Genomic DNA, 24,911 nt, shown 5'->3' with positions numbered 1-24,911 from the left:
CTTGCAGCGTGCCTAGCAGCAGCTGTGACTCCTCTTCCTCTCCTTCCTGCCTGGGCACGATGCAGTGTTCAGCACAAAAGGAAGAGCCGAAGGTCAGCTGCCTCTGGTACCAAGCCATCGTTGGGCTGTGCTTGTCCAGCCAACTCATGCCCAATACAACGGGCGTGTCAGATAGTTGAGTGACGTTGAAGCTGATGATTTCTCTGTGATTCCCAAGTCGCATCACCATTGGTGGCGTCTGCTTCACCACTTGCCCCCCGAGCAGCTCCCTGCCATCCACCGTGACAACCTGCAGGGGCAGTGTGGCCGGCAGCAACTGCACAGCGTGCCTGTCGACAAAGTCCTGCCCTATAAAGTCCGCATTGCTGCCTGAGTCAATGGTGATTGGCACGTCTATGGTGATTCCATTGGGCAGCTGGAGAGATGCTGTGAGCCTCACTACTGGTTTGGGCGGGAGGGGGTTCACGGGCTGTAAGATCTCTGGGGACTGCGTCACTAACACGTCTGGCTGGGCCCCAGTGCCTCTTCCTCCAGCCAGACTGCGTCGTTTCCCTGCTGTGGTCCTCCTTGCTGCGTTGCTGCAGTCACCATTGCTGAGGCTGCAGTGAGCTTGTGGGGCCTCTGGGGACACTCTTTTGCCATATGTCCTGGTTCCTCACAGACGTAACACTTCCTGTTCCCTCTAGGAGGCTTCGCTTTCACTGCTGCCGGTGCTAGGGCTCTGGTTGCTGACTGAGCCCTTGCACCTCCAACCTCCATAGGTTCGGCTCCTCCTCCTGGCGGAGGCGTGGATTGCGCCCGCGCTGCTTCTCTGGGAAGGAAGGAGGGGCCCCCGGCTGGTTCGCGCCCTCCACGCCCTTCATCCTTGCTCCACGGACGTCCTTCCAGCCTCACCCCCACTGCCAGTGCCCTCTGAACGACCTCCTGGGTGGTTCGGGGTCTCTCCCCCCTCGCGATCTCATCTTTAATCGAGTTGTGCAGCCCCTCCCAAAAGAGGTCTCTTACAGGAGCCGAATCTCTGTCCCATTCCAGGGCACTGACCAAGGCGAAAAAGCGGGCATGATACTGCCTGACGCTGGCCCTCCCTTGTCTCAGCCCATGCACCTCCTTCCGTGCAAGATCCACGTCAATACTTGATAAAAAGCACCCATCCATCGCTTTAATAAAGGCATCCGCATTCTGGAGCGCCGGATCCTTATCTCTCCATAAATTGCGTAGCCATGCTTTTGCATCCCCATGCAGATGGGACATGATGAACCCCACTCTCTCTTGTTCATCTCTAAAGTCTTTATGCAGCAGTTGCAGTGCGCACAGTACGTCGGCTCTAAAGTTGGGATACTGTTGCAGGTTCCCATCGAAGTGAGAGACCAGCCCGCCTGTCCGTCTCGCCAACCCAATTCCCTCCTGCCGGGGTGTCTGCTTTGTCAGCACGTCTAACCTGACCTGGAGATCCCTGCAGGCGGCAGCTGCCTCCTCCTCTCTCTTCCTGGATGCGAGAACCTCGGCGTTCAGTTGTGCCACTGCTTTTCTGAGGTCCTCTATCTGCTGCTCAGCCGTCATGTCGTCTGCCGTTCGTGAGCTCGCTAGTAGGCACCTGTTTCTCTCCCCTCCTCGAGGCTGTAGATGCCCACAATGGTGAGACGGAGCTTACTGTCAGAGCTGCTTGAAGATCCTAGCTCACAGAGGATCACGCTAGCCAGCGATCATTAAGTAAAAGTCTTTATTGAATTACAGTTTCCATTCTCACGCTGCTGCGCGCAAACTCTACGTCTAGTAGCTAGATCGGCGAAGCTCCGTCTGAGTCTCCGCCCCGTGAGCACCAACTTAATATCCTAGCCTTGCTCCACCTTTTCCGCCTGACTGTCCTCCTCTGGGTCCCTCTGCCCCCCGGGGCTTCTTCCTTCCGGGATTCTTCTGACGCTGACCCGGACCCTCCTGCCTCCTTGCGCCTGGCTTTAGGACCTGGTTCCCTTTCGGGGCTGCTTACTGCGCCGCCTTCCTCTGCATTTGAACTTGGCGCGCGCGCCCAACCTTCCACCTTCCTCTTAACCGTTTCTTCGCTCCCCGATGGAGGTGTGGCCACTCCTGACTCATGCCCTCCCTCCTGTGGTGAGCTGCCAGCGCTTCCCCCCTGGCTCCCTTCCTCTTCCCTGCTTCCTGGCGGTGACGCTGGTCCCGATTTCCAGCTGCTCTCCCCTGAGTCCCTTCTGGCTCTATCTTCCTGGGGTGCCCCCCTTGACTCCCCCCTTGCCCTGGCCACTGGTGCTCCTTTCTGTGAATCCTCTGATTCACTGGAAAGACTAGGAGATCTCGGGTCGTCGTCATCACTCATCTTTTCTTCTGCCTCCTCCCCTTCGCTCTCTGTTTCCTCCCTTGCCCGTGCCTCTGCTCCTAAACCCCTGACAGGTACCTTAACAGCTAGCAAATTTAGTTTGATTTTGTTGAGATTCCTGCACTGCAAAGGGTTGGACTAGATGACTCTGGGGTCCCTCCGAACTCTATGATTAGATTCATCATGGCACAAGCTTAAATAGGCTACGGTCAGCTTCATCAGACACATTGTGCTTATGACGTAATATATTTGTTAGTGTTTGCTTAAGGTGCCACAGAATCTTTTTTGTAATAAATATTTAAGGGACCACGAGACTCTTGGTCATTCTTCCTGAAATAAATTATCATGGGCTATCATGACCACACACAAAAAAGACCACAAGCTACTGATCTGACAGTCAGTGCATCATCCAAGAATGCCAACTGGCAGACTTGAAACACCAAACACCTACAGCCTTTGCTGGTATAAAGGGGTATCTTTGTTATGTACTGAAGCTCTCACCCTGGGCCAGCAGGGGGATACTGTAGATAGTTATGCAAACAAGGGATCGAAAGTGACGTTCAGTGATTGGATAGTTTTAGAAAGTTGTTACAGTTACGTTGTACTGGAGCTCTATATAAGCAGGCTGACTGAACCCTTCAGTTCTGTTCTGGCCTGTGAATAAACAAGAGCTGTTTGAAGAGTCGCTGCGTCGTCTGATATGTTCACCCACAACTTAACAATCTTTATGTTCCTTACTAAATAAATAAAATTAAGCATCTCCGCTCTGATTTTTCCAAGTGTGGTTGAAAATATATGATCAGACGTGTGATGCTTTTCCAGAATGAAACATTTCACCAGACTGCAATCAGTGTGTTTCTTATTCCCTCCCCTATTTTAAAAAAAATCAGAAATCTGCCCTCCTGTTACCACAAAATTTAAAAATATTTTATTTCATGCATTTGGGGAGGGAGAGAAGATAACAGCATTTACAGCATTTAACAAAGTACATTCAACAATGTGCCCCACATGCCAAAACAGCAGTATCTCTTTTTTCTTCCTATCAACAAATCCTTCTAGAACTAATAATTTACAATATTTAAAATCATCCATACCATGTAGAGTATGAACACATCTCGAGGATAAAGCGCTTTAACAGTGGTATTTATACTATGATAAAGGTTTGCAAAGTGGGCAGTTTTACAACCAGGATTCAGCACGCAGCCCATGCCTCGTTCACGCTACGGTTTGGCAGTGTGTGGTGCCCCATTGCTTTGTGGGACAATGTGACCCTTCTTATGTGCAGACGGATCTGGATGCGATTGGATCTTTTGAACTGGGATCCACCTGCTGAGTGCATGAACAGCGCAAAGGGGATATTGGCATTCTGCAAGCTAATTTCTCTTCAAGAAGAAGAAGAAGAAGAAGAAGAGTTTGGATTTGATATCCCGCCTTTCACTCCCCTTCAGGAGTCTCAAAGCGGCTCACATTCTCCTTTCCCTTCCTCCCCCACAACAAACACTCTGTGAGGTGAGTGGGGCTGAGAGACTTCAAAGAAGTGTGACTGGCCCAAGGTCACCCAGCAGCTGCATGCGGAGGAGCGGAGACACGAACCCAGTTTCCCAGATTACGTGACTACCGCTCTTAACCACTACACCACACAAGTGCTTGCGACCCTTTAAAAGCCTCTTCTCTCCCCTTATCTCAGACGCAAACAAATGGAAATGGATGGATACTTCATTTTTCCCCTCAACTTGAGTCCAAAAATTAACCTCATAACTGTCTCACTCGTCCAGTTTTCAACTCTGAAGTTCGAGAACACTTGTTTCTAGAAATGAGTGCATATCCCTATATTGCATATCCATATATTACACGAGCAATCATGTTCTGAAAGGCATTTGTTCACATTTCAAGCTTCAGAACTGAATACATTGTTTTCCCTTTTAATTAAACCTCATTCCTAACAGGCTTTAATATTCCCCCGCTCCCCACAAAATAATGGGTAAGATTTGGTGTTGGTCATACTGCAAACCCACTGAAGTCAATGGAACTAAGCAATCACGAGTTAAGTTGGATTTCACCCAGTACAATTCTTTATAGGTGTCTTAGAAGAGGCCATCTTGTTCTGGTTATGTGGCAGCCGAGGTGAGGAATATCAGGCCAAATGCGGCCCCTGGGCTTTTCAGGTCTGGCCCTCGGAACTCTCCATTATGCCTCTTGCTTGTCTGAATAGTAGAGAGGGAGGGGGTGTGTGTTGTGTAGAGAAACTAACCTAATATATAACGTACAAAATAAAATGTATGCTCTGCTCACTTTTGCCTGTGGCCCCCGTCGCCGCTGCCATGTGGCCCTTGGAAGGTTTCCCAGGAGGGAATGTGGCCCTCGGGCTCACAAAAAGGTCCACCAGCCCTGTATTCTAGCCTCAGAATGCAAAGAAGACACTTTTGTACCCAAAGCTATTGGTTTCCCTATGCACCATGTGGACAACAGGATAAAAAAGGACCCCAGAACTTGTCTCTTACTATCTATGTTTGGGGGGGATGAGAGGGGGAGCGAGAGCACTCATTTTGCAAAGTAAGAGAGTCACAGCCTCAGCAGTAGCTGGGCAGCAAAATAATAATTATAATAATGCACCAAGAAAGATTCTGAGCGTGGCCTGTAGTGGAAAGTCTGGTGGCTTTTCCTTTTGGGTGCAGCAAGACACTAAATGGCTCTTTGGTCCCTTCTAGCTGTTAGATCTGTGAGCATGTCTGCATTGTGAATTTAAACAACTTTCAATATGGGTTCCCCCCCCCTGCCCTGGCTGCAGTAGCCTGGGAACTGTAGTTGTGTGGACAATTAAGGATCTGTAATTTTAGGTTTCCCAGATATGCAAAATCGCCACTTCCCCAACTTCTTGGCAGGAAGGTGCAACTGTTAATCCAGTTTCACACCAGCTTCAGAGATCTGCTTGAGGGCTGGATCTGTAAAGTTAGATATACAGTTTCACTCCTAACCCTTTTTTTCCTGTGCAAGGACAGACAACAAACAACAACACCACAATCTATCTACATGATGATGTAGTCTTTGGGATGAGATTGCAGTGCTTTCAAAAGCAGCGACCCCACGATACACCTGGAACTTACCTCCTGATAGGCTATGCGCCTTTTGAACGAATCGAACAATTTGCTTCCCACCTCCCCTGCCTCAAACTTCTGTCTTATTCTCCCTTCTGAACCTGAATCGCTGCAAGAGATTTTGATGATGAGGAAGCGAAGGTACTTGAGGAGGAAGGACTTCACAACTCTGTACGTATAAACATGGAAGGGGAAAGGGTGACATCAGTATATTGGTGACAAAGTCTGTGTATGCTGTGGCAAGAGCCGCCAAAATAAGCAGGGGTGATCAATGCACCAACTGGGGTAAAATCCTGTGTCATGAAATCCAGGTCAGCCCAGTGAAGACCATAAAAAAAAAAGAATTACCGTATTTTTTGCTCTATAAGACTCACTTTTTCCCTCCTAAAAAGTAAGGGGAAATGTGTGTGCGTCTTATGGAGCGAATGCAGGCTGCGCAGCTATCCCAGAAGCCAGAACAGCAAGAGGGATTGCTGCTTTCACTGCGCAGCGATCCCTCTTGCTGTTCTGGCTTCTGAGATTCAGAATATTTTTTTTCTTGTTTTCCTCCTCCAAAATCTAGGTGCGTCTTGTGGTCTGGTGCGTCTTATAGAGCGAAAAATACGGTAGATTCCGCAAATGTGGAACAAGATAAAACTGCCTGGAGAGCAAATGGCTCTGTCAGAATCAGAGATGGAAAACCTGTGGCTCTCCGGATACTGTTGGACTCCGAATCCCATCATCTCTGACCAGGTTCACGTGGGGAGATGGGGAGTCCAAGAGCAAGTGGAGAGTCACGGGTTCCCATTCTCTGATTCAGAGCATCCGATATTCTGGCTCAACACTCCTTCAACTCATTTTAACCCATGGATCTGCTCACACTTTTCAGAGGGTGAACTGAAGGCAAGAAGCAAGGCTAAGAAACCTTTGGTAAAATGAGCCACGTTTGGGTTCTCTGCCCTTCTTCATCCTTGGATAAGCAATCTCATACACAGGAAGAGGGTTGTTTTTGTTTGGTGGTTGGAGTTCACAGTGCGACAGAGCCCTCAGTATCCAATGAATGACTCAAAATAAGGGTTGTTATGACTGACAGAGCCTAGTATTTGATGCTGGTGTAGACAGGGGTCGGTTCCTCGTGGTATCAGCCCCGAGATACCAACCTCTGATTTTCCTGGGTGTGCGAATAAGGCCTTAGACACCATCTCGTGAAACTTGTGAACAGATCTTTTGGAAAGTAGGTCATGTTACAGCCCTGCCCAGGCAAAGCCTCTCCGCCTTTTGACATTTTCATCCTTCGGTATTAACATTTCCCCCAGCACTCCCTGCGGAGCGAGAATGAAATCCAGATGGCAAGGGGTTAGAACTAGCAATCTGAAATCAAATTCTTCAGGGCAAGTGTTAATATATGAAGAAAAAATAGCAACGGAGGAATCACGTCCCTTACAAAATGAAAACAGAAATTCGAATGAGAACTGACATACATACAGAGTCTGAGTGAACCTTCTCAAATCAAGAAAAGACCATTCTTTTCATGGACTAGTCTATTTTACCAGCTTACTGTACTTCCACTGCCTAGTTGAAACCGATTTTTGGAGTAGTACAGATAACAAATAAATGAGTGGAACGCAATCACGCCCTCAGCCAGAGCTGGCTGAATCCCACTTATATTCAAACACATTGTGTCATCCAAAACAACTGAAATCTGGCACAAAATTCGGCATCCAATCTCTGCTTGTTTTAGTTTTTATGGCTGTAGAGGTGATCCAGAAAATGTGTGCCTTTGCCTAGCGAAATTTTAGGTGCTCAAAGGCACAGCCAGAATGTGGGGGTGGGGAGGAGCAGGGCTCCAGCGTCACGCGCAGAACTCCTCGTATTTCTACTGTGGGCAGCAGAAGACATCATGTAAACGAAGCAAAACATATGCAAAGAACACACATTTGCTTAAAATGCACAACTGACTTAGGCCACACAATACAGATTACACTTTGGAACACAATCTGTTTTGTTTGTTTTCTTTTTGTGGGGTGAGGAGACACTAAAAAAACCATAGCCATGGGATCTGCTGTTATTTGCCATGTTTCCAAAGGATTGCTAAACTGCCACTGAGCAACGTCGATCAACTCAGGAAGGAGATGGCCAGATACAATTTTCTGTGACTGGCTGGCGGGACATCCTCTTGCAACTACAATTGAATATGATAACATCCACTTGCAGGCTGCTGAACAGCCTTTCCTTATAAGGTCCCTACCATTTTAATGCTCCTTAGCATGTACAGTGGTACCTCTGGATACGAACGGCATCCCTTCTAGAGCCCCGTTCGCATCTAGAAGCAAACCTAACTAGCGACGGCATGTCTGCGCACGCGCGTGCCGTTTTTCACCGCTTCTGCGCATGCGCATGACGTTATTTTGAGCGTCTGCGCATGCGCAAGCAGCGAAACCCGGAAGTAACGCGCTCAACCCGAAGCGCATTCAACCAGAGGTATGACTGTATATTCCCCTAAGCAATGCCTTTGGTGAAAAGTAGGGTTGTCACCCAAATTAATCTTAGTTCAGTTCTTCATAGGGGTTTAGTTGATTAGCCAACTAAACCCACATAAAAAAATGTGCATCTCAATAATCATTCCGAAGAAACGAGATAGAAAGATAGTACTTTCTTTGGTTTTAGAATATGTATAAATGTGCCACAACAGGCATCAACGTAGAAGAGGGAATGTTTCTTTTAAGACAGCACTTGACAGCTGTAGTTTGCAGAAGCGCTTCCATAAAAAGAAAATTATATATATATAAAAACCCTGCTGGCAATTAATGAGGGGTGGGCACTTTTTAATCAATAAAAATAAACAACTGATTAATCCAATTGATCTGACAAAAGCTGCAACCCTGCACACAGTGGCCTGGAAGGGGTTCCCATTGAATTTAGGACGACTTATTTCTAATGGCTAGGATTGCATTGCATATGTTGCAGCTCTAGTAGTAAATCATTTTGAAACATTACTTCCGCCTCAGGAAAATGTTTTTTTGAGAGCCTCCATTGCAAATAAGTAGGGCGGGGGTCTTTAACGTGTAAACTGGCCCGTTACAATTGCACGAAGCAGAGCCAAGCGACAGCTTGTGGATTCATTAGCAACCTCCTGTTTAGGGTTCCGGGCAAGGGAATATATTGCAGAGACAGACTGCTGTGGTCTCCATCTCTGGGGATTTTAAACAATTATTTCTCTCCTAGGTGGGCTGGGTAGAACTGCTTCTCCTTTGGGTCCAAGGAAAAGATAGCTTTGCGGGAATCTTATAAGGTTCTACAATTCCCATAGCTACCTGTTCGACACGATCACTTTTGCAGTCATATACCTGGCTTGATAACTTTAGGATGGATCACGGATACATTTGCCCTCTGGATTATAATTGCCACCCGATATACAAAGGAATCCTCTTTGCTTTCTGCTCCCAAAAGCCAAAGACATAGAACTCTATGTGCACCAGAACTCTTTGCTTCTAGTAATGGCTTCTCCTTTTTCAAACAGAAGTAGATATGTGCCTTTGATCGTTTGTGCTGGGGGTTTATTTCCACTGGCTTCAGGCCTCGCCTGCTTTTTTTAAGGGTTGCCAACCAGGTGACAAGCTAGTTCTACACAGCACCCGGCCCATTCTGCGGCTTTCAGCGCTTGTCTCCCGACAAGAGGCTGCCAAACGATCCTTCATTTTTTGTTCTTTCGTGGCTGATCAAGTCCGTGAGACCCTATCGGACACGTCACACAAGCAGATAATTCATTGGCGTTCGTAAGGCAAGATGTCCTTCCTTGCCAGCATCACCTCAGTTCCTCCAAATCCCTCCATCTCAGTGACCCATCAGCCCCCACAAAGCCAAGATGGCTGCAAGTACGCTTTGGAGACTTGGCAAGATGGACGCCGCCTGGCCAACAAGGCGTGATTGTCAGCAGCGCAGCACATATGGCAGTAACCCAAACAGGAAATTGAGGCTGGATCTGGAAGTTTGCGGTTTTGGTCCTGTTGCTCAGCCCTCCGCGATGGTGTAAATCTTTGGTCCTTTCCCCGTCCCTCCCGATAACGGGAAGGTCTGCTAGAGGCTAAAGCTCACGAACGGGTGCCTCAGGAGGTCTTCTGCGGTGGGCCTTCTCTTCTCTTCCACGAAGATCAACTTGAGGAAGCTGCGGCAGTAGTCCGAGACGCCGTCTGGAAGCTGGGGCTTTGTGGGCTGCGTAGCGATCTTGAAAATGGCGGCCATGGCTTCAAATTCTGCCCAGGGTGGCTTCTCGGTCAACATCTCCACCACAGTGCAGCCCACGCTCCTGCAAGACAACGCCAAGGGGAAGGAAGGAATTAGGAAAGAAGAAAGGCTTTCTCATTGATTATTACATTTCGATCCAATCTTGCATCCAATGGGGCCCAGGGCAGTAAACACAAACACGTTAATACAATGCAGTGGTACCATACGCTTCAGGTTACATATGCTTCAGACTCTGCTAACCCAGAAATATTACCTCAGGTTAAGAACTTTGATTCAGGATGAGAACAGAAATCGTGCTCCGGCAGCGCGGTAGCAGCAGGAGGCCTCATTAGCTAAAGTGGTGCTTCAGGTTAAGAACAGTTTCAGGTTAAGAACGGACCTCCGGAACAAATTAAGTACTTAACCCGAGGTACCACTGTATAATTAAATTAAATATATATATTTTAAAACTCAATCAATCACACATATTACGGTTTTTATAGCATTTATATCAATATACAAAACGCCTTAGGTGGTCCTATCTGATTTTTCCTCACAAAAACTCTGTGAGGAAAACCTGCCAGTTAGAAAGTGATTCGGCCTGTTTTATCCATTGCCCAAAAGGAAGGTGGAAGTGAGAAGACTGGAAAATCTTCTACCACATGCAAGCCGAAGACTGTTACCAATAAGTGTGAGTCCCATTTAATTTCCGTTCATTTGTAACTTTTCTTGAAAATCCAGCGCTTATTGTTGTAACAATCTTATTTAAACCACTTTGTGAGATCTGCCTGAAAAGCGGGACGTCAATACTCTAAATAAAAAGGCATTCACAATTATATACACTAGGAGATTCCAGCAATAACCGCTACCCTCCCGCCTCAACAACAGAAACACATTTCTGGGATTAACTGAGATCTTACCACACATCCGCTTTCCTTCCATATCCTTCCCCGCTGATCACCTCGGGGCTCATCCAGTATGGCGTCCCCGTGACGGACTTCATCCCTGTTCCAGACATACAGATGGTCTGAATGCGTTTGCTGGCACCAAAGTCTCCGAGTTTGACGTTCCCGGCAGAATCTCTCAATATGTTGGCACCTAAAGAAAGTAAGAAAAGAGCCCACTTCTGAAATGGAAGCTTAGTGGCAGAGCATCTTGGAGGATATGGTGGCACTATTCACAGAGCGAAAGCTACCGCAGAGATAGCAATGTTTTCAAAAGCAGGGGGTTCTGAAAAACCGGGGGTCTGCAGGACTTAGCTAATGGGGATCCTCTGGGCTAGATGGATCAATGGTCTAGCAGTCTTGCACTGTACAAAATGTTGAATATCTTGTTTAAATATTAGGGTTCATTATTGTTCCATCTTAAAAAGCAGAGACATCACCTTGCCGACAAAGGCCCGTATAGTTAAAGCTATGGTTTTCCCAGTAGTGATGTATAGAAGTGAGAGCTGGACCATAAAGAAGGCTGATGGCCGAAGAATGGATGCTTTTGAATTATGGCACTGGAGGAGACTCTTGAGAGTCCCATGGACTGCAAGAAGATCAAACCTATCCATGCTTAAGGAAAGCAGCCCTGAGTGCTCACTGGAAGGACAGATCCTGAAGCTGAGGCTCCAGTACTTTGACCATCTCATGAGAAGAGAAGACTCCCTGGAAAAGACCCTGATGCTGGGAAAGATGGAGGGCACAAGGAGAAGGGGAAGACAGAGGACGAGATGGTTGGACAGTGTTCTCGAAGCTACCAGCATGAGTTTGACCAAACTGCGGGAGGCAGTGGGAGACAGGAGTGCCTGGCGTGCTCTGGTCCATGGGGTCACGAAGAGTCGGACACGACTAAACAACTAAACAACAACAACAAATTGTGGTTGTTGTTAATTAAATCTGTTGGTTGCTTTATCTTGCCCAAAGTGACCCAAGGTGACTTCCGACCAACTAAAAAAACAAAATGGAAAACTCACAGGTACAACTAAAACCGGGGAAGGAAGGACAACAGCAAACCTTATGCATGGGTTCTGAACAAATATTTAACTTTCTTTGTACCGGAACCTGTGTTACATGGTTGAGTCTTTGCCCCCACCTTCAACAATCAGAATGTTTGCTGGCATTTCATAGCATCAGTTTAACTCAGCTGGTTGGAGTTAGTTCAGGGCTCATGGTCAGTGGTATTATGCGTTGCTTTTCCCCGCTGAGAGCATGCTTGCGGGTTGCAATAGGCCAGGCATAGGCAAACTCAGCCCTCCAGATGTTTTGGGACTACAACTCCCATCATCCCTAGCTAACAGGACCAGTGGTCAGGGATGATGGGAGTCGTAGTCCCAAAACATCTGGAGGGCCGAGTTTGCCTATGCCTGCAATGGGCCCTTGGGGTTTATGCAAAATGTGCCTGCGCTGAATGGATTGAACTTCTTTGTCGCTTACAGTCAACAAGCTCACCTAAGCGAGCGGAACGTTCCCCCTGGGATTTCCACCTACCTTTGATATCTCTGTGTACAATCATGTTGCTGTGCAGGTAGAAAACCCCTTGCAGGATCTGCCGTGTGTATTTCCGGGTCACGTTCTCGGTCAGGGCTCCGTAGGCTTTAAGCTGGTCTTTGATGGAACCCTAAAGAACGCGGGGGAACAAACAAGGATCCGTTGGCTACTTTGGATAATGGAACCGTGTTGTTTTATTAACGGCGCGAGCCATTTTGGAGAGGCAGGTCAAAAAGCAAGCTGCATATCAAATAAGTAGCAACATTTCGAATCACAGAATTGTAGGGACCCCGGGGGTGATATGCAAGCTGTCCCATGCAGGGATCAAACCTGCAACCTTGGGGTTATTCGCTCACGCTCTAGCCAACTGAGCTATCTGCCAGGCATTTAAGCAATGGAGAAGTGAACTATTAGCTGACAGGACTGAAGGATCCTTCTTGCACCTGCTGAAAAGGGGGATATTTTGCTGCAGTTTCCTCTGCTAAAGAGTTTAAATGCCAAGGGGAAGGGAACATACAGTACTCAATTAAAAATGGCTTTTGTTTTTTTTAATGTGGAAATCGTCTTAAAGTTACCTTAAACCACAGGACAATACTGCGGATTCCAAATACTAGCTGCATTCTTCCCACTTCGTAAATGAAGCATACTGGCATTTTAACACACATAGGTGTGCAAACTGCGTTTTCTTTTCCACCGAAAGCATATTGAAAACATTTCAAAATAGATGCAAAATTCTGGAAGAATGGCAGATGAAAGTGATGGACCACATGGAATTGGCGGAAATGACTGGCAGAATCCGAGACCAGGGAGAAGAGTCGGTGGAAGAAGATTGGAGGAAATTTAAAGACTATTTACAGAAATATTGCAAAATTAAGGAATGTTAGAATGATGTTGGATTGACGTTAAGTGGTTTCTAGCTGTAATGGTTCAAAAGAATATGGAAAAATTCGATTTTTAATAGGTAAAAATTTAATGTTATAATATATTAAGATTAAAGATCAGGACAATAAGGAGGGAAAGGAATTGCTGAACTAATAAATTGAACTGGAATACAAAAAAGGGAGGTATGAGGAGGTCAGGGAAACAAGTAAATGAAAGATAAGTGATGTAAAGATGGAATTATTTTTAACTGTTTTTTATTTTCTATTTTTTCTTTTTTTCTTTTTCATTATGTAATATTGTGGAAACTTTAATAAATATTTATAAAAAACAAAAAAACGAAATAGATGCAAAATTGCTTTGGGAAACCACTGAGGAAGGCAAGGGGCCATGACATCACGAACACTGGCCAATCAGTGGCTACCGAACCACCTCAGCCTGTATAAAATGTGTTGGGATACTGCCAGGGAGACAAAGTCCATCATGCCCCCCAAACCAGCTGCCGGACGATCCATCGATCTCCCGTAGATACAGTATCAGCAATTAGCGACACGAGCTTCCAGAAATAGCTTGCCACATTCCAGAGCTCATGCACACTCTATCAGCAGATAATGCACAGCAAAAGTCGCACTCAGGAGAGCATTATTTACAAGTTTTATTCAGCGTTGATCAGAACAAAAAAAAACATGACTGCCTGCTTCAGTGTCTCCAGACATAGAGAGAGAAACGAAAGCAACAGAAAACATAAACATCCTGTGAACAGGAAATGCGCAGACTCTGTGACTCTCAAAGCCTGCTCCCTTTTAAGGTGGAACGGAAATATCCTAACAAAATGTTATATCTTTTCACAGTTTATATCAGCTGTTAGGCTCCAATCTCTATGTAACATTTCTCCAAACAGGAGTACGTTCAAAATTATTTCAGGAAAGCATGGGCACAGTCCACGTGGGATGCAAGAAAAGGTTTGCTGGTCGAAGGAAGACGAAGAACACAGAGAGCGCCGGATTTAGGGCAGTGCAGAAAATTCCCTTCCCTTTTCGAGTTGAGGAGGTGCAAAATAACAACAACAACTTCTGTGAAGTTTCAATGAGCCTGTTGGGCAGACCCGTAACAAAAGCAACTGTGCCAAAAGGAATTATTGTGGAAATAAGCAGTATTTAGAGGGGAGAGGCACCAGATTTTGTCCTCCCCAGCCGAAGCCGGGCTCAGAGCGGCTAACATAAAATGTTTAACAAAATACAACCCGCAGATTAGGGTTGGGGACCTTAAATGCTCACCAGGCTCAACTGTTTGTGCTGAACTTATATAGGCCTGTGAGAAAAATTGGGAGGCCACTTTCATGCAAGTTCTTATGAAAGGGGAGAGGGAGTCAGACTGAACCCCGACCAAAGGCCTGGCGGAACAGCTCCGTCTTGCAGGCCCTGCGGAAAGATGCCAAATCCCGCAGGGCCCTAGTCTCTTGTGACAGAGCGTTCCACCAGATTGGGGCCACAGCCAAAAAAGCCCTGGCTCTAGTTGAGGCCAGCCTAACCTCCCTGTGGCCTGGGACCTTCAGGATGTTCAGGATATGACCAAAGTCTGCTCCTGGGACACTGTAGAAGGGATGGAAAGGGAAAATAAGGTAGGTGGACAACAATTTGGAGTTTGTTGGAGAACTCCATGACCTTTACAAAAATGCCCATGCAGGCTGACTTACCCCTGGCATGTATTCCACGAAGATGGACAGCTTTCTTTCCTCGGCGTCCCGCAAGCAACCGTAATACTGGACGATCCGCTCGTGGCGGAGGGTTTTGAGCAGCTGGATCTCGCATTCCAAGGCATTCACCTCCTGCAGAAAGACAGAAGCAGTTGCAGGTGGAAGAGGAAGGGGCTGTGGCCATAGCTAGTTGTTCTGGGATGCAGGGCACAGATGGTGTTCGTGCAAGTTTGAGCCTAATGTCCTTCAAACCCCCGACGGTCCCTGAAATGTCGAGCAGCATGGCAAGGAACAGGCGCGGGCTTCCAAAAATAGAAGACGGTTCGCAAAACGAATCTCCTATGGGCTTGCTTCGCAAGACGACAATGTCTTGCGAGTTCCTGCTGGGTTTTTTCCCCTCCCCCCTTTTTCTAAGCTGCTAAGCCGCTTATCAGCTGATCCGATCAGCAGATAAGCCGCTAAAAGCTGCTAAAAGCTGCTAATAGCCCTAAGCCGCTTATCAGCTGATCCGATCAGCAGATAAGCCGCTAAAAGCTGCTAATAGCGCTAATAGCGCTAAGCCGCTTATCAGCTGCTCTGATCAGCAGATAAGCCGCTAAAAGCCTCTAAAAGCCGCTAATAGCGCTAATAGCGCTAATCCTTCAATGGGCTTGCTTCACAAGACGAAAAACCGCTAGACGAAGAGAATCACAGAACGGATTCTTTTCGTCTTGCGAGGCACCACTGTATTATTATTATTATTATTATTACTACTACTACTACTACAACAGTGGACGCTCGGGTTGCGAACGTGATCCATGCGGGAGGCACGTTCGCAACCCACAGTATCCGCATCCTCGCACATGCGGGTTGCGATTTGGTGCTTCTGCACACGCGCAAAGCACTATTTAGCCAGTTTGGTGTAGTGGTTAAGAGTGGTAGTCTTGTAATCTGGGGAACCGGGTTCGAGTCTCTGCTCCTCCACATGCAGCTGCTGGGTGACCTTGGGCCAGTCACACTTCTCTGAAGTCTCTCAGCCCCACTCACCTCACAGAGTGTTTGTTGTGGGGGAGGAAGGGAAAGGAGAATGTTAGCCGCTTTGAGACTCCTTAAAGGAAGTGAAAGGCGGGATATCAAATCCAAACTCTTCTTCTTCTTCTTCTTTAGCGCTTCTGCACATGCGTGAGCGCTGAAACCCAGAAGTAACCTGTTCTGGTACTTCCGGGTTTCGGCGCATCCATAACCCGAAAACGCACAGCCTGAAGCATCTGTAACCTGAGGTATGACTGTATTGTTGTTGTTGTTGTTGTTGTTGGCAATGGCCAATTTGCACGGGAATTACATTCCAGACCAATGTCAGTGGGGCCCTTGCAAGGCCACCCCATCCCATTCTGCCCCTTTTTGTGACATTTTCGGGTCACTTCCGGGGCCGGTGTGATGCGCACGGTCACACACATATCGGACGCACCTAAAACATTCCCTGCCTGTGCAGTGGTACCTTGGTACTTTAATGGCTTGGCTCCCGAACAAATCAACTCCCAAACACCACAAACCCAGAAGTAAGCTTTCCGGTTTGAGGGTGTTTTTCGAAAGCCGAACATCGGACGCGGCTTCCGGTTGAGTCCAGGAAGCTCCTGCAGCCAATCGGAAGACGCACCTTGGTTTTCGAACAGTTTGGGGGGTTGAACAGACTCCCAGAACGGATTAAGTTCGAGAAACAAGATACCACTGTAGTGAGATTTGCATAAACGGCCCTTCATCCAAAGATACGAGGGTGCTTCGCAGCGGAAAAATACAAAAAGAGAACGCACAATACACAATAAGACAATTAACTCCTCCTCTATTAAGCTGCCATGTCTAACAAATATGGACACACCTATCCTCGACTTTTCTCTGCAAAAGCAAGCACAAAGAACCAGGGTGCGCTATCTCTCTGCGCTTCCTCGTCGATATCCCAGGTCCTTCTCAATTGCTTATGATCCCTTATCTCCCCCTTCAGACCTTCCTGACCCACAGAGGAACGAACACACGGACACACACACACGTTAATTTGGGCAGGGGTGAGAGTTCACACTGCGTCTTATCTGGTCCACATACTCACTTTGCTTGTCTCTTGGCTGTCAGGGTCAAAGGGCACCTGCTTAACAGAGAGCTCCCGGCCAGTGTCAACGTCGTAGCAAAGGTAGACCTCCCCAAAGGCACCTCGGCCCAGCAGCTTCCCAAGTCTCCAGTTCACTGGGGCCTGCAGCGCTGCAAGGGAGACAGAAACCAATGTCAGGGAGGCTTGAGACACCCTAGGTCTCCACACCAGTGCAGCCATCACCGTGTCAAAGAGTTGCAACGTCTGCATGTTTTCCGCTTGCACGGAATATGATGGCACCTTCAGAACACCAGTTTTCATTTCAAAGAAAACCCAAAGATACCCGCCTCTTTCCGAGCGCAAGAGGGAAGCAGGCCCCCAGTTTTGATTCAGGGGGAAAAAAACAGTTCCTGAATTGTCAAAAACTTTGGCAGGGTGGCATTGCTGCAGCCTTTCTGACTCCAGGGGGTCTGCGAAGCCGCAATTACGATTCCAAGCCTGATATTTCATACACTGTGCAACTGGTGACTCTCCAAGACAAACACAGCTGTGGCCTGCCTAGGGCTTGACAACGCTCCTGTTACTGCAGTCCCTTCCAAAAACAGCCAGACCTAAAGGGTTCTGGAGTCCTTTAATGGTTCACCATAGATGGGGTAGGGACGCGGGTGGCGCTGTGGGTTAAACCACAGAGCCAAGGGCTTGCCGATCAAAAGGTTGGCGGTTCAAATCCCCACAACGAGGTGAGCTCCCGTTGCTCGGTCCCTGCTCCTGCCAACCTAGCAGTTCGAAAGCATATCAAAGTGCAAGTAGATAAATAGGTACCACTCCGGCGGGAAGGTAAACAGCATTTCCGTGCGCTGCTCTGGTTCGCCAGAAGCGGCTTCGTCATGCTGGCCACATGACCCAGAAGCTGTACGCCGGCTCCCTCGGCCAATAAAGCGAGATGAGCGCCGCAACCCCAGAGTCAGTCACGACTGGACCTAATGGTCAGGGGTTCCTTTACCTTTATAGATGGGGTGCATTCTGCCGCCCCAGGAGTTCGCAGGGACTTTTTTGTTCCCTGTGACAACTGGTGGATCCCTCTAGCCAAGTACTACCAATAGAAGGTTTCCAGCAAACTCACAACGCAGGGGTTGGAAACCCATGGCCCTCCAGATATTGTTGGGACTCCGACTCCCATCAGCCCCAGCCACTGGGACAAATGATGAGGGATGATGGGAGCTGCAGTTCAACAACATCTGAAAGGCACCAGGTTCCTTTCCAGTGAAGCAATCCCTTCAAGGTCAGCTCACTTTGCTTTTTGAATTTAAGGACCAAACAAGACAAAACAAAGCCCTCTTTGCTGGCAAAATGCAGGTCTGCTCTATGTTACATCTCTGTGGGAGCACCAAGTTTCTGTGAGGTTGGCAAAATGCAGAGCCCCCTACGGATCATGTTCGCCCACCTCAACGTGCACGAAAGATCTTCTCAATCTGAACAGCCTTTAAATGTGATTGCCTTGGAATGTTCACTACATTATAAAATTGCATTGGAATGTTTATATTTGTCATGAACTGATAGGTTCAAATGATTGGCAGTTTGCTCGACGGGGACTTTAAAATGTTTTAGCAGGCCATGTAATCAAAATGAAATGGTTGAGTATCTCATCATTACTGCAACAGAACATTGATTGGCTTTTTCACTTTGCAGGAAAATTTGCAGCGTGAAAATTCAAGGAACAAATAATAATAAATAAATAACCAGGCTCCCTGCAAGCTACGCCCTGATTTCTCCACAGGCCAAGCGTTGGTTATTCAAGTCGGCATTCAGTTTTGCCGATGAGAAGGCAAGGCAGGGTTTCGCAAACTTGTTGTTGTTTTGGACTACAATTCCCATCATCCCTGACCACTGCTAGCTAAGGATGATGGGAGTTGTAGTCCAGCAACAGCTGGAGATTGAAGTTTGGGAAACCCTGGAGTAGGGAAGGTCCTTCCTGGCCCGCACCCCCCAACAGCCCCTTCACTGGGGGGCCCACTTACTGTTCCTCGTCTTGGCTGGGGAGGAGCCGAAACCTTGGAATATCTTGTCGCAGTTGTGCCACCACTTGTTGCCCCCACGTTCCTCGTACCGCAAGGTGACAAGCTTGTTGTCTCCATTGAAGCTTTTCGTCCTGCTGGACAGCATGATCTGGAAGAGGTTTTCCGGCGGGGCGTAACTCCTGGGGAAGGTTCTCCGGCCTATTCGGGGCAGGAAGAAGAAGAGTTTGGATTTGATACCCCGCTTTATCACTACCTGAAGGAGTCTCAAAGCAGCTAAGATTCTCCTTTCCCTTCCTCCCCCACAACAAACACTCTGTGAGGTGAGTGAGGCTGAGAGACTTCAGAGAAGTGCGACTGGCCCAGGGTCACCCAGCAGCTGCATGTGGAGGAGCGGGGAAGTGAACCCGGTTCAGCAGATTACGAGTCCACCACTCTTAACCACTACACCACACTGGCTCTCACTGCCTTTTGGCTTAAGTGAAGCTGCGAGTGGGTGCAGTGCACTGTGAATGCATGCAGAGCTCTGCATCAGTGAGGAAGCTGCCTTACAACGAGTCAGACCACCAGCCCATCTAGTCTGTATGTTGTCTACACTGACTGGCAAAAGCTCGCCAGGGTTTCTGAGAGGGTGACTCTTCCAGTTCTATCCCAAAATGCTAGGAACCGACACCTGGGCCCATTTGCATGCAGAGGATGATGATTGGGTGGCGCTGTGGGTTAAACCACAGAGCCTAAGGCTTGTCGATCAGAAGGTCGGCGGTTCGAATCCCCGCGACGGGGTGAGCTCCCGTTGCTCGGTCCCTGCTCCTGCCAACCTAGCAGTTCGAAAGCACATCGAAGTGCAAGTAGATAAATAGGTACCACTCCGGCGGGAAGGTAAACGGCGTTTCTGTGCACTGCTCTGGTTCACCAGAAGCGGCTTAGTCATGCTGGCCACATGACCCGGAAGCTGTACGCCGGCTCCCTCGGCCAATAAAGCAAGATGAGCGCCGCAACCCCAGAGTCGGCCACAACTGGGCCTAATGGTCAGGGGTCCCTTTACCTTTACTATACCCACTCTGGGAGGCTCCCAACAGAATATTAAGAACAAAATAAAACATCAAACATTAAAAACTTCCTCAAACAAGGCTGCCTTCACATGCCTTCTAAAAGTCAGATTGTTGTTTATTTCCTTGACATCTGATGGGAGGGCGTTCCACAGGGCGGGTGCCACCACCGAGAAGGCCCTCTGCCTGGTTCCCTGTAACCTCACTTCTTGCAGGGAGGGAACCGCCAGAAGGCCCTCAGAGCTGGACCTCAGTGTCTGGGCTGAACGATGGGGGTGGAGACACTCCTTCAAGTATACTGGGCCAAGGCCATTTAGGGCTTTAAAGGTCAGCACCAACACTTTGAACTGTGCTCGGAAACGTACTGGGAGCCAATGCAGGTCTTTCAGGACCGGGGTCATGTGGTCTTATATGGTGTTATATGCAGTGCTTTTTTTCTTAAAAAATGTTTATGGGTACTCTCTCATTTCGAGTCAAGAAAAATCACCATTTTATAGTTCAAATCTGGAAAAATAAGTACAGTAAATGGACAAAAGTTCAAAGATTCACAAAATATTTAGGGATATGCGTACCCCTGTGTCCCTACAGGAAAAAAAGCACTGATTGTATGGAAGGATGTGCTCTTCCACTCAGCTACAGGCCTTTCCTAGCGCGGATCAGGCAGGGTCCACCACCTGGAGACATTTGGTCTACTCACATTGAGTAGGGGAAGGAAACCTATTATTTGGCGCCCACCTTATAGGGGCCCCACCCCGAACGGCACCTCTCTCCAGAGCTCCAGAGCCAGTGTGCTCAACGCAGCTGCAAGAAGCCCAATTCCGGTTCCCAGTTTCTGCCCATTGAGACACCCATTGAGTTGCTTTCTGCACCCTTCCCCTTGAAAACCCACCGATTTAAACAGCCTTACCGTCATTGTAGTCCTTGCGGCTCTGGGACAGGTGATACTGCCTTGGAAAAGTCCCTCCCTTGCCGAATCTCTCGCAAAACGGGATGTCAAAATCTGACAGAAGTACAGAAATGACACTTACATCTAGTTCCTCTTCCCATGCTTTGCCCACAACACTCTTGCATAATAATAATAATAATAATAATAATAATAATAATAATAATAATAATAATTTATTATTTATACCCCGCCCATCTGGCTGGGCCTCCCCAGCCACTCTGGGCGGCTTCCATAAAAATACAATAAAATATCACACGTTAAAAACTTCCCTGAACAGGGCTGCCTTAAGATGTCTCCTGAATGTCAGGTAGTTGTTTATCGCTTTGACATCTGCTGGAAGGGCGTTCCACAGGGCGGGCGCCACTACCGAGAAGGCCCTCTGCCTGGTTCCCTGTAGCTTTACTTCTCGCAATGAGGGAACCGCCAGAAGGCCCTCGGCGCTGGACCTCAGCGTCCGGGCAGAATGATGGGGGTGGAGACGCTCCTTCAGGTATACTGGACCGAGGCCGTTTAGGGCTTTAAAGGTCAGCACCAACACTTTGAATTGTGCTCGGAAACGTACTGGGAGCCAATGCAGGTCTTTCAAGACCGGTGTTATATGGTCTCGGCGGCCGCTCCCAGTCACCAGTCTAGCTGCCGCATTCTGGATTAGTTGTAGTTTCCGAGTCACCTTCAAAGGTAGCCCCACGTAGAGTGCATTGCAGTAGTCCAAGCGGGAGATAACCAGAGCATGCACCACTCTGGCGAGACAGTCCGCAGGCAGATAGGGTCTCAGCCTACGTACCAGATGGAGCTGGTAAACAGCTGCCCTGGACACAGATTTGACCTGTGCCTCCATGGACAGCTGTGAGTCCAAAATGACTCCCAGGCTGCGCACCTGGTCCTTCAGGGGCACAGTTACCCCATTCAGGACCAGGGAATCCTCCACACCTGCCCGCCTCCTGTCCCCCAAAAACAGTACTTCTGTCTTGTCAGGATTCAACCTCAATCTGTTAGCCGCCATCCATCCTCCAACCGCCTCCAGACACTCACACAGGACCTTCACCGCCTTCACTGGTTCTGATTTAAAAGAGAGGTAGAGCTGGGTGTCATCCGCATACTGATGAACACCCAGCCCAAACCTCCTGATGATCTCTCCCAGCGGCTTCATATAGATGTTAAAAAGCATGGGGGAGAGGACAGAACCCTGAGGCACCCCACAAGTGAGGGCCCAAGGGTCTGAACACTCATCCCCCACCACCACTTTCTGAACACGGCCCAGGAGGAAGGAGCGGAACCACTGTATGACAGCGCCCCCAGCTCCCAGCCCCTCAAGACGGTCCAGAAGGATGTTATGGTCGATGGTGTTAAAAGCTGCTGAGAGATCCAGCAGAACTAGGAAACAGCTCTCACCTTTGTCCCTAGCCTGCCGGAGATCATCAACCAGTGCGACCAAGGCAGTTTCCGTCCCATGATGAGGCCTGAATCCCGACTGGAAGGGATCCAGTAAATAAAATCCAAGATGGAATAAAATCCAAGGTGGCAGCACTTACGTTAGGATTGTACACGGTCATGTTGAGATATTTGATCATGTTTTGGGTTGAACTAAGAGCACAACAACAAACTCTGGCCACAGCTGCACCTTGCATTCAAAGCATACCACTTTAAGCAACTACAGTTTTCCCCAAAGGATTCTGGGAATTGTAGTTTGTTAAGAGATCCCTATTTGCCTCACGCAGCTACAATTCCTAGAGTTGTTGATCCCTCTTCCTAGGGAAGTCTGGGAATTGTAGCTCTGTGAGGTGAACAGGGATCTCTTAGCGTAAGGTTACCAGATTTTTTCTCTCTTGGCACCCATAACAAGCCACACCTCCCAGGATGCTTTGGGGGAAACCACGCCTGTTATACTGGTATCATAGTGATTTAAACGTAAAGTGCAGACAAGGTCTCTGGATTCTTTTTGCAGATTTTGTTGTTGCTGCTGCTGCTCCTCCAAGCTGCTTTTGTCAAGAGGGGAAAGGGCTAAGAAATTACACATGGGCCCTCGAGGAAAATAGATCTGTGGAAAAAACTGGGGGAAGTGTGACTTCACCCTAAACTCAAATTCTGCCTTCTACGTGCCACATTTAATTGGTGCAAGAATGCTGCAATGATAGCCAGCTGCCTCTCTGAGACATGACGGAGGGTTCAAATGAAAGCAAGGAATGTGTGCGTGCTTGATGAAAAATAATAATTTTGCATATATATGCACACACACCCACACACCACAGATCACCAAAACGGATGCAACTCGAGGGCTATCTGCTGGCACAGCACTAATTAGGCAGCAAATCTCAAAGGTATATTGTTGCAAAAAGTTTATCTCTGGGTTCGCCGTCTTCTGCTGCCCAATTTTCCATTGCCGCACTTTTAACTCTGTCAAAAATCACCGATCTCGCAAAGCCACTACTCAACGGTTACCCCTTTAGAATCGGGTTTCCCAAACTTGGAGGTCCAGCTGTTTTTGGACTACAACTCCCATCATCCTGAGCTTGCAAAATCAGGGGTCAGGGATGATGGGAATTGTAGTCCAAAAACAGCTGGAGACCCAAGTTTGGGAAACTCTGCTTTATTCCCCCTCCCCTTCTAGAAGCAGAGCATGTAGCGATGGTCGCACAATCAGCGTGAACAGCAAGCCAGGGAGGGGGCCTACAAAGCCGGCCACATCCTTGAGGCTCTGACGAACGGGCTTTTAAAGGGAAATTTGAGCGCTGCGACCCAGGGGGCATATTAAAACTTCACAGGATCCTTTGGCCTTATTTGACGCTCGACTTCCATGCTGCAGCCCAGCGGCACCTCCGCAAGCCAAACATTGTCTTTTCATCCTCTGGGCCCCCTGCCACGCATTCATTTTTTAATAGCAGAGGTCACTACGATGCAGCAATGAAGAAATTTTCCGTGATTTCACCAGCTGCACATGTGCGCTCAAGCAAAGGCTTCTCAAACCAGAGCTCTGCGAGTTAACGTGTGCGATTTTGATGTTCTCCATCTTCCAAAAGGCCCGTTCTCTGGGTACGCTTGCCCAGCAGCACAACTGCCCGATTTTTGCCACAGCGCCATCCCTCTGGCTTCTCAGGGTTCTAGTCCTCAAGTAATTTGTTATCTATCTACGTGGGCACTTTGCATACTGCTGAATTGCAGTAGCCTATAAGCAGCGCACAGTAAAGTCACTTCCGCCCTTTGGAGGAGGTGGAGTTGCGGGCTTCACGGCCTCACCACGCACGCGGCAGCTGGAACCCAGCCCCGTACGATTGGGGGGGGGGATTCCCAGCTGTGTCACCTCCTGGCCAGCTAATTGGCTGGTTTTGGGGGCATGGCCTGCCCTATTTAAGGCTGGACACAGCCGGGGATCTCCCTCTTTGCTGCCCGCCAGCTGCTCCTGCTTCCCCCACCCTCCCGCCCTTATAAGGTTTTCGTTCCTTGACCTTGCTATGGACCTTGGTTGGTCGCCGTTGAGGGGCCTGGTAGGAACTTTTCCACTTGGCAAATTGGCACCAGCCACTTGGTTTTCGCCTACCTCATAGCAAATCATCACAACTTTCTGGGTATTGGCGGTTAGGCATTGGTATTGCTCTGTAGATGGAAGAGGGGAGGAAGCGCCATCACCTGCCCCACATATTGAAGGGTCGTCCGGTAAAGGATTCCGTGGGGCATGGCCCTGTCCGAAGCCTAGGGAGGTTAGGGCCTAAGGCACGCCCCCTATCGGTGACCCCGGGGGAGTTCCTAGTTGATGTGCATCAGCAGGACTCCCCCTACTGGTGGTTAACCCTTCCCGGACTTCTAGCGGATGGGCTGGAATCAGATATAGTCGATTAGATCCAATGCCTAAGCCAATACCGCTCATCACCTGTAACCAATAAAGTTGTGGCCCTATTTAGCCCATTAACCGTAATAATTGTGTAATAATTTCCACTGATGGAGACGGGAACTCGCCACGCAAGATGAACAAATACAACAGAATCAGAAATTATTCTTCAGTACGGGCCTAAAGTTCAGCAGGGAGCGGGTTCCACAAAACTGTGCCAACAAAACGGAACTGGCGGATATGAGCTGAGCATGCAAGACTTCAAGGATCAGGTAGGCATATAAGAGACCAGACTTTCCAAGGAAAAACATGGGATGGCATCATTGCACTCAAGGACTTC

The 24,911-nt window shown here is 48.3% G+C and overlaps 1 protein-coding gene across 2 annotated transcripts in view; it reads right to left on the bottom strand.

Annotated features, from left to right (window-relative positions):
- Nucleotides 1-7,258: 7,258 nt before the first annotated feature.
- The window catches only part of LOC308569580 (mitogen-activated protein kinase kinase kinase 3-like), a 114,318-nt gene continuing 96,665 nt past the window's right edge, over nucleotides 7,259-24,911 (bottom strand). For both annotated transcript variants that reach the window (XM_081163682.1, XM_081163683.1), the window contains exons 11-17: nucleotides 20,710-20,802; nucleotides 18,757-18,954; nucleotides 16,760-16,908; nucleotides 14,680-14,811; nucleotides 12,105-12,234; nucleotides 10,551-10,728; nucleotides 7,259-9,712 (exon numbers count right to left, since the gene is read on the bottom strand). In XM_081163682.1, the coding sequence (XP_081019808.1) occupies nucleotides 9,484-9,712; nucleotides 10,551-10,728; nucleotides 12,105-12,234; nucleotides 14,680-14,811; nucleotides 16,760-16,908; nucleotides 18,757-18,954; nucleotides 20,710-20,802 (1,109 nt within the window). In that variant the 3' untranslated portion in view covers nucleotides 7,259-9,483. The remainder of the gene's footprint in view (nucleotides 9,713-10,550; nucleotides 10,729-12,104; nucleotides 12,235-14,679; nucleotides 14,812-16,759; nucleotides 16,909-18,756; nucleotides 18,955-20,709; nucleotides 20,803-24,911) is intronic.

This window comes from Podarcis bocagei, assembly GCF_964188305.1.
Source record: "Podarcis bocagei genome assembly, chromosome: 12".
In the NCBI taxonomy this organism is placed as follows: Eukaryota; Metazoa; Chordata; class Lepidosauria; order Squamata; family Lacertidae; genus Podarcis; species Podarcis bocagei.
This window is presented reverse-complemented; position numbering and strand designations above follow the sequence as displayed.